Source organism: Plectropomus leopardus, unplaced genomic scaffold (assembly GCF_008729295.1).
Source record: "Plectropomus leopardus isolate mb unplaced genomic scaffold, YSFRI_Pleo_2.0 unplaced_scaffold762, whole genome shotgun sequence".
NCBI classification, from domain to species: domain Eukaryota; kingdom Metazoa; phylum Chordata; class Actinopteri; order Perciformes; family Serranidae; genus Plectropomus; species Plectropomus leopardus.
The window spans coordinates 1-10,031 of record NW_024683916.1 but is presented as its reverse complement, the minus strand read 5'-3'; the positions used below and the strand labels follow the sequence as shown (position 1 = coordinate 10,031).

At 39.6% G+C, this 10,031-nt stretch overlaps 1 protein-coding gene across 1 annotated transcript; it reads right to left on the bottom strand.

Annotated features, from left to right (window-relative positions):
- Nucleotides 1–184: 184 nt before the first annotated feature.
- On the bottom strand, nucleotides 185–9,852 carry mcm8 (minichromosome maintenance 8 homologous recombination repair factor; the record flags this gene model as incomplete). Its single annotated transcript, XM_042482988.1, has 13 exons — nucleotides 185–1,033; nucleotides 1,618–1,807; nucleotides 2,328–2,404; nucleotides 2,806–3,015; nucleotides 3,098–3,311; nucleotides 3,883–4,078; nucleotides 4,795–4,875; nucleotides 5,037–5,097; nucleotides 7,758–7,895; nucleotides 8,062–8,092; nucleotides 9,146–9,272; nucleotides 9,366–9,440; nucleotides 9,707–9,852. Coding segments are annotated over 13 exons (1,639 nt in total), but the record flags the coding sequence as incomplete, so codon positions are not given.
- Between the last annotated feature and the right edge of the window lie 179 nt (nucleotides 9,853–10,031).

The following is a 10,031-nucleotide window of genomic DNA, read 5'->3' as shown; positions in this document are numbered from 1 at the left end:
TAACTTGAAAATTTAATTCACTGTTTACTTTTTAGAATGTTAATAATTATCTCTTTCTCTTTTCTGGTTATTATTTTGTCAACTTTTTTTGTCAACTTTTACTAATTTCTGAGTTGCTCAGTGCTGTTTTTCCATGTTTTTTTGTTGTTTTTTTAAAATTAAAATAAACCACTTTGCTCAGGATTCAAAGGTTTAAATGCTTGTGGAAGGTGTCTTTGTGCTGCACAAGAAAACTGTTGTTGATCCTAGTTTTTAACTGTAGTCAAATGTATTTCTAGATCAAAGTAACATGCATGAAAAAAAACCTGAAACAACACTCAACAACTTAAATATTCCTATAATATATGTCACCGCCTCTCTGTGACGTTCAGCACACTGTCAAAGACCGAACGACCTTTGAAATATTAGAAAACAAAAAATTATAATACAACTGCTGTTTGAAACAGGCCCCATGTGCTGTGAAACGTATATTTTTTTAAAGCAAAGTGTACTTGACTATTAGGATTTTCAAGTTTTGAAAAGTTTCTTGATGGTATCAGTGACAGTCTTTTGTAATGTCTGAAGTCCCATTTAACTGAGCCAAATCACAATCAACATAAATAACACCACGTTTAGTTTGAAGCTTTTTTGTGCAGATAAATGCAGACTTTGACATGTGTCTGTACTCAGGTCAGTTCCTCTATTTAGCAGGAAGTTTGTGCTCAAACAGGAAACTGCGGCTGCAGATGGACGCTCTCTCTGTGGTTTCAGTAGTCTGGTGGTCTGTCCAGTCTCTGTCGTGGTTTTCACAGTCTCTTCAAAAGGTAACAGTCGCCTGCTGGTCTGTGGTTTGGTGAAACATCAAATGTTTTCTCTCTGGTGTTGAAAGTGACCCTGTTCAGTCGTCCCGATTACTAACCTCGGAGCCACGTCTGCGGCGAGGAGCAGGTGTGTTTTCTGATCAGACGGTCTGCAGCTGGTACAGCTTGGCTCCTTTCTTCAGCAGGAAACCCTGTTCATTCAGCGAACTCACCAGACCTTCGAAATCCATCACCTGTAAGGAATGAAGAACTGATTAAACCATCCAGCATCCAAAAACCGATGATGTTTCAGGTTTTAGTGCACGTATGAAACACTGATTCATGGCCTGAATTACTGTTTGAAAGTGTTTGTGCTGGGAGGAGACATTTCAACCTACACAAATCTTTCTATCATGCTTCTTTTTCTGTTATTGCATCGCGTTTTCTCATTTCTTTAAAGCAGTGATACTCAACTTAAGGCCTGCGGGCCAAATCTGGCTCCCGACAGGATGCCAGGTTGTCTCCCTAACAATTCAAAATAAAAAAGTGATTCACACTGGGAATTGTTTTTGTACTTTTAGTCTACTTAAAGTGCCAGAGTGCATAAAACAGCATCAAAATAGAGCTTGTTTATCAAAAAAAGTTCCCCCTGCCCCCCGACAGAGGTCCTCACGAAGACCACAATGTCCTAAACGCCTAGAAATGTCCCAAAATACGAAAAACGTCCTGAAATCAAAGAAATCCTAGAAAAATCAGAGAAATGTCCCAAAATCCTAGAAACGTCCTAAAGTTCACCTTTAGTCAGACTGTGTTTATCTGGTGCGTGTTTCAGTCTGACCTTGATGTTCATTCTGTCGGCCACAGATCGAAGCGTCTGCAGGTCAAACTGTGTCTGATTGGTCCTCTGAGCGTGCGAGTGCAGCGCGTTGACCAGTCGTTTCGCAGCGCTGCGCTGACTCATGCCCGATCCGAGCTGAGAGCGCTCAAAGTCCAGATTTCCCAAACCATCCGAGTATGTATCAGCCAGACTGCGAAACACAACCACGCACAGACACACACACACAGAAACACAGAAACACACACACACACACACAGAAACACACAAACACACACACAAACACACACACACACACAGAGCGCAACACGATATAATCTTGTTTTTCTTGCATTGCGTCTACATTTCTCAGTTCTTTAATGGTTTTGTTGGAGTAAATGCTATGAAATGCAGTTTAACAAAGAAAAAAAAATCTTAAATCTAAAGTAATTTTTCCCATATTTTGATAAATGATTAATTCAATGACGCCATTTTTTCACAGTAAAAATCCCAAATATTCCCCGCTTCGAGCTCCTGCAATGACATACTTTTTTCCTTTTCTTTGTCTTGTGCGATTAAGTTTGGACTGTTGGTCGGACATCACCTTGGGCTTAAGGTAATTATGAAGGGCATTTTTCTCTCTTTTCGCACATTAGAACGAACATTAATTAATCAAAAATAAAATGATTTGTTAGCTGCAGCCCAAAAACACTCAAAGACTCCTGCAGCTTCACCTGTGTTTCATGATCTCCACCACATCCTCAGCATCTCCTCCGGTCGCCGTCTCTCTGAGCTCCAGTCTGGCTCTCGCCTGCACAAAACACACGGCAGGTTTTTGACATCTAACCTGGTGAATTAAGGATTTATCTGGACCAAACCGCAGCTGGTGATTGTTGCAACAGTGGACTTACTAACCCGATTACCAACAAGAGTAACCAAGACAGGTCGAGTGAGTTTTAATGAAGTGTGTTTTATGACGAGTTCAGGAGGAAATCAAGCCTCGTCAGTCTTCTGTGACCGAGAGAAAGTTGAATTCAAAAGGTGCGTATTTCTCTGTTTAAAAGGAAAATAGATACTTTTCTTGATTTTTTGGGGGTTTCTATTGTGCATTCTCATATATTTTATTGGGGGGTGAAATTTCGGGGAGGTGTGAAAAATTACAAACCATCCAAACCTACATAACATGTTGCTGAACAAACACAGAAAACGCACCTCAGTTAGTCTGATTAGAGACTCGAGCTGCCGTGTGGTGATGGGCGTGGAGTCAGCCGAGTGCGCCTGAGATCGCAGCGACAGGTAGAAGACCTGCAGCGTCCGTGCTGCTTCAGGAGACAGCGAGGGGTGGACATACTGCCGAGCGTAGCTGATATACTTCCTCAGCAGAGACACTGGGATCAGGTCCACGGTTTCCCCTGGAGGGACCTTGACAAGGACGCGCACATACTGCATAAATACTAATTATTTTCGACAGATATGACTGCACTCCTTGAGAACGTATTTTTACCTGCAAGCGTTCAGAAAGCGGCATGTCAGAGTGTTCTAGCAGGATGGAGGTCTCTAAATCACTGCTGGCCCTGGTCACTGTGGCGCTGCTGGTTCTGCCTTTTCCCGCCCTGTTCGCCATCACGTGCTCTGACAGGTGGCGGTCGTGTGACTCGTCTGGGATGTCCAGGAGGAGGAAGACGATGTCAAATCGAGAGAGAAGCGCGGAGCCCATCCTAAAGACAAAAACGCACCACTGTAAGTACAAGTTAACCTCAGGTATGTTCACTGACGACGGCCGAGCCAGGGTGCCTGCAGCTTAACGAAAGGTATATTTAAGACTTTTTAATGACGCTCAGAATAAAGTCTAAGACCAATTTTCCAATGACTAAAAATTGAAGAACAACAGTTTTATTTTTATCAGTTCAAGTAAGTAAAAAAAATTTTTCTATGTCAAATGTTGAAAAAATCAAACATTTTTAGAGTGAAACACATGCAAGACAGTGAACATATTACATTATCATAAAAGTATCTATCTTGGTTTCTTGGTTTGACAGCAGCAGTGGGAGAGAAGCAGAAGATTTTATTCAAATATTTAACAAAAAAATAGATATTAACAGTTATTTTAAGATTTCACAAAGCAACGTGAGAAAAAAATCCTGCTTTCATGTCTGAGCATTTTTCAAGACTTTCAAAAGATTAATTTAAGTCATTTTAATACCCATTAAGGAACTATTTTAAGATGAATGAATTCAATGCCTTTTAAGACTTTTTAAGGATCCGCGGAGACGCTGTGAGCTCACTTACTTCAGGTTCTCAGAGACGGTCTTGCCTCTGTTGTAATGTCCTCCGATGGGGTTGGCCGCAGCGATGACGGACGTCCTGGCGGGCAGAGAGGAAACTATTCCGGCCTTCGCCAGACTCACCGACTGCTGCTCCATGGCTTCCAGCAGAGCCTGCTGCTGGTGACCCAACTTATCAAACTCATCGATGCAGCACAGACCTAAAAAATATAAACAGAGAATAAAGCAAACACTTTGTCGAGAGCGTTGGTCTCCATACTGTTCATTCATCTGGTTTCATTTTCAGGGTTTTATTTTGTTTTTTTAATCTCATCTGTGAGTTAGAAAGTTAGTTTAACACTTTGAGTCCTGTCATAACGCACATTACGCCGGTTAAAAAACTCTACACTGTTAGTTTTTGCATTGATTTTAAAATTCTTTTATTAGTTTATAAGGCACTGCATGACCTCGCACCAGAAAACATCTCAGAGGTAGTTTTGTAAATAAGAAGAAATAAAAATTACAATAAAATTATCTGAAAATGAACAAATATATTATTCTAAGTAATATAAGTGTAGTTTTACTTTTGTAGGTTCACTCCCCACCCACCCATTTTTATATTTTTGCCCATGTTTTTGAAATAAATCAAACCAAATAACTCAGGTTTTAGAGGTTTAAATGATTTTAAAAGACACCTGAACACAGCACAAAAAAAACTGATGTTGATCCAGTTGTTAAAGGGTTAAAGCATTTCCCAACAGCTGCTGAAAGTACATTTCTAGCACACATTTTTGGGAGCTGAGCACAGTATTTGAGCAGAGGACACTTTAAATAAACCTTAAGGTCACTATAATAGATCAATATTCATTATATAAACACAACAAACGCACAAATAAACTCACGAAACTGCTGTTTACACTCTCTGACCAAAATTCACCTTGATCAGCCAGCACCAACGCACCGGCCTCAAGAGCAAAATCTCCTGTTCCTGCGTCTCGGGACAAAGTCACCGTTAGTCCTAAAAAATAAAATTAAACAGAAGAGAGAGAGAGAAAGATTAAATATTGATGTTTAAGATATGAATATTAAATAACTTGATTATGTTGCAACAAATCTGAAAGACTGTCCAGAGAGTAATAACCAGCTGCGTATATAAGATAATTAAGAAAGAAAATTAACCTGTGGTGCTCGTGCTGTTGCCGCACACATAGATTCCTCTGGGAGCCACGTTGCACACAGCCTACACACACACACACAAAAACCACACACACACACACACACACACACACACACACACGAATATGTAAGTGCATTAACATTCACACATCAGGGCTCCCACACATTGTGCCAATGAATTTCCAAAACTTCTTCTTCTACAGTGTTTTACCCCATTTCACAACTTTAAGTAATTTTAAATCACCTGCCTGAATTTAAAATTGTAAAAAACAAACAAAGGTTAAAGTTGAACATTTGGTGATGCCAGAAATTTAGCTACCTCTTTTCTCCTCGCTTTTGCTTTGTTTTTCTTGTTTGTTTTTCAATTATTTGTTTCGAACTTCGGTTTATATTTTAAGACTGTTTTGTTTTCGTTATATATTTTCGTTCTTCGTAACAGATCCAAAAAGTAAATACGTTACAATCTCACCTAAGAAGTAACAAAATTACATTATTGTCTGTGTTTTTACTAATATCGGACAAATTTAACTGCTTTGTTTAACCCTGAAGGCCTGCTTTAATATTACACACACTTGTGTAACTCTAAGCACAAAATTTGCTTTTCAAAATCAAGCTTTAAAGAAATGTTACACATAACTATTATTTTCTACATTAATTGAGTTCATTTTTAACCAACAATACTCTTTATTAAAATATCAAATATTCATTAATTTTTAGATACCAGGTTTTTGTCATAATGCTACTATGTCTTCAGATTAAAAAAAAACAAACAAAAAACATAAAAAAGAATTATTTTCAAAATACTACATGCAAAGTAGATTTTTTTTGGTTATCACAGTCTGGGATATGTCAGTGTGTGAGTGTAGCTGCTGACAGTCTGGGATATGTCAGTGTGTGAGTGTAGCTGCTGACAGTCTGGGATATGTCAGTGTGTGAGTGTAGCTGCTGACAGTCTGGGATATGTCAGTGTGTGAGTGTAGCTGCTGGCCCAGAATGACACCCAGAAATAATACAAGTCCTGTTTTTCTGCTCTGATGGCTGTGGGATCAAAAATGTCAGTTTGAATGGGTTTCAATGGAGCATTTTTGGACCTGAACAGTCTGAATGTAACTATTTAGTTTCCACAGTGTATTTTAGACTTATTGTAGGAGCTGAGCTGGAAACTCACTGATTAATCAAAAATACTTGCCAAAATGCACGCCATATGCATTAACACGGCCAAAATTATCAAAAAATGAAGAATGAAAAGCATGTTAAATCTGCCTCACTAAGGGTTAAAGTGTTGGGTGTGTTTTTTGAGTTTTACCTGTAAATCTGACTCTTTCCCAGTCCGGGATCACACACGTCAGAATGAACACTAAACTAACCTGTTTTCCTAGTGTGAATGGTCAAGAGCTGTTTCCAACAAAGATCATTCAGTATACCTTTGTAACGTGATGTATATGCGGTCTGTTAACTTTGCAAGCAGACATCTAACCCCCCACCACCCTCCCCAACCCTTTGTGGTGAATCTGTTGCACTGAAACTCTTGATCTTGATTGCGAATCTTTGGGTTTTTATCCCTAAATCAGCGCACGCTTTGATGAAGCACAAGTGTTTCTTAGTGTTGTTGGTCTCGCAGATATGTCAATCAGGAGGAGTTCTCTAATCTGCAAAATTCTTACCCTTAGTCATGAGTATTTTATTACATTATATATAAACCTAGCTGAAATATTATGGACAAGTTTTGAAAATAATCTGATAAAAATATGTGGGAACGGTGATGTTTACTTTTAAAAAAAACAACCAAAAAAACCCTAGCATTTTCTTAACTATCAGCTTGTAGTTTTTAAAATCGTGGCCCCAACACCACAGAGTTTGACACTACCATGGACAATTGACTGGGCAAATAACCAATTTTATTTATTTTCATGGCAGAACACGCGTAATCCTTACATGCAGTGTAAAAGCATTGTGTGTATAGTATTCTTGACAAAAAACATCAGTTGTAGCATCAACTTATTCCTCGTGACTTGTGAGCTGAGGTACATTGAAGCGGAATACAATAACCTGAATAGAAAATTCGAGTCAGTCATGAACAATTAGACATGAGCTACACATGTGTTTGTCCCAAAAAACTACCACCATGTCACCAATTTTTACCATTCTCCGATGAAAAAAAATGTTCTGCAGCTCAGGCCATCAGGCAGTACTGAGCTTGCATTATTGGGATTGTTTTTTCCTGTTTTTGATTAATTTCATTCGACTGTTTAGTTAAAGTTATATAAAACATTCGGCTCACGAGCGTGCAGTGGTGCAGCCATCTTAGTCCTCTGTTGTGCTGTGTTAACACCGTTGCCAAATATGGTCAAAATGACCTCATCAGGTGGAAAATAGTCAAAATGACAAATTCAGAGTCAAAAGCCCAGAATGACACCCAGAAATAATACAAGTCCTGTTTTTCTGCTCTGATGGCTGTGGGATCAAAAATGTCAGTTTGAATGGGTTTCAATGGAGCATTTTTGGACCTGAACAGTCTGAATGTAACAGTATTTTCCACAGTGTATTTTAGACTTATTGTAGGAGCTAATCAAGGAGCTAATGTAGGAGCTAATCAAAAATACTTGCCAAAATGCACGCCATATGCATTAACACGGCCAAAATTATCCAAAAATGAAGAATGAAAAGCATGTTAAATGCGCCTCACTAAGGGTTAAAGTGTTGGGTGTGCTTTTTGAGTTTTACCTGTAACATCTGACTCTTTCCCAGTCCGGGGTCTCCCACCATCAGGATGTGTGAGTCTCCTCTGACGGGGACGCTGTTCTTGTCCGTGTGTTTCTGTCGGCCTCCGAATAACGCCAACGCCAGAGCCGCTTTCACCAGCTTCAGACACAAACAACACAACGTCAGACTGAACTCGACTCACAGAGACAACACAACAAACCCTGTTTACCAGGTGTGAATGTCAGCGCTGTATCCAACCAGATCATCAGTATCCCTTTGTAACGTGATGAAAATGCGGTCGGTAACAATGCAGCGAACAACTCACCAGGTGGCCGTAGATGGCAGGACACAAAGACCTGAAAGCGCAGAGACGATCAGAGTTTTATATTTTGGTTTGAAGAACAGCACGGTGTTAACACAGCACTACAGAGGACTAACAGTCTGCACCCACAGCAGCTGCTCTGTGAGGCCGAGATGCTTTTTATATAACTTTAAACTAAACTGTTCGAATGAAATGAATCAAAAACAGGAAAACAAATTCCCAATAATGCAAGATCATTACTGCTGGCTGGGCCTGAGGTGCTGCCAGAAGCCATTTTTTTCATCGCTACATCAAAAGATTTGACATGTTGACATTTTTGGGACAAACTCAGGTTGAAGGCTCAGTTCTAAATTGTCAGACTTGACTCGATTTTCTATGCAGTTTTATTTTTCCAGCTTCAGGTGTACTTCAGCTGCACAAGTCACGGAGGAATAATTGATGCTACAACTGAAGAAAAAATACACTAAAACAAACACACAATGCTTTTACACGGCATGTATGATACTTTTCTGCCATGAAAAAATAAATAAATGTATTGCCCCCATTGTCCATGTAGTTCAAACTCTGTGGTTTGGGGCACACGATGTTAAAAACTACAAGCTGATAAGTAAGACAATCTAGGGTTTTTTGTTTGTTTGTTTTTTAAACAGTAAACATCACCGTTCCCACATATTTTTATCAATTAATTTCAAAACTTTTCCATAATATTTCAGCCCATCTCATGACTTTAAGTGTAAGGAATTTGCAGATAAGCAAACTCCTCCTGATTGACATTCCTGCAACCAACTAGCACTTATTAGCACTTTGTGATTCATCAAAGCTGCGCTCGATTTAGGGGATAAAAACCCAAAGATCCAATCAATGATCAAGAGTTGCAGCGACAGATTCAAAACAAGCGATACACATTTTGTGAGACATTAGTTTTGACATTTTTATGAAGAGATTTCAATCAACTGCCAAAACAATGTATATTCAAAACTTTCTGTCGATTCCAAACCATTTCCAAGTAATTTCATAACTTTTCCAGGAATTCCATGACCGTAGAAACAGTGAAACATGTAATACTGCAGATAATAAGACATCTTACTGGACTATAAGTCTCAGCAGGTCCGGCTGTGACTGGATCTCCTGGATGGCGTACAGCTCCTTCAGACTGAACTCCTCCCCTCCTGACTGATCTTCATGTGAGCCCTGACCCGACTTGGACTGCTGACCTTCACATAAACAAGAAACGACACCTTTAACTGCGCTCTCGCATTACAGAAGTGCCTCAAATAATTCAAAACTAAACACACAAGTGTGCATACCTTTAGTGTTGCTGACGGAAGTGGCTTCGAGATAGAGGAGGAACATGCACTGATCCTTATTCCCCCGCGAACTACCTGCAGAACAAATAAGAACTGTTTTTTTGGTTTTTGAGTCACTGTGACTGTGGTTGTGAACGACCACCTGTTTAAAATTACTTTTAATGTGTAATTAATGTCATAAAAAGCACTTTTTATTAATTTCCCCCTTACAGATTTGTGCTTATATACAGATTTATACTGTCAACAAATACTTAAAATATTTTTACATTTAACTGAGCTTCCTCCAAACTTTACCTCCCACCCTGATAACCATGGGTGTGTGTTTCAGTGTGTATTTGTACCATCGTTGGTCACTCTGACTATCCCCGTCACGGTAACCGTGTCTCCAGGGACGCAGCTGTCACAGAGGTCGGAGGTCAGGTGACACTCCACAGTGCGAGGGATTCGTCCGGTCTCCCTCTGCTCACCCCCCATCAACTCCTGAACCCTGACGTAGCACAAAAAAAAAATACAAAAAAAATCTTGAAATATGTAAATGGTAATTCAGGGTTGGAGATTAGCTGCGTTTTTGCATTATTGCATTACTGCATTTTGTTCTAAGAAAAGCTGGGACTACACCGCCTGCAGCCTCACGACTGCAGCGCAGACTTACATCCTACATTCAAA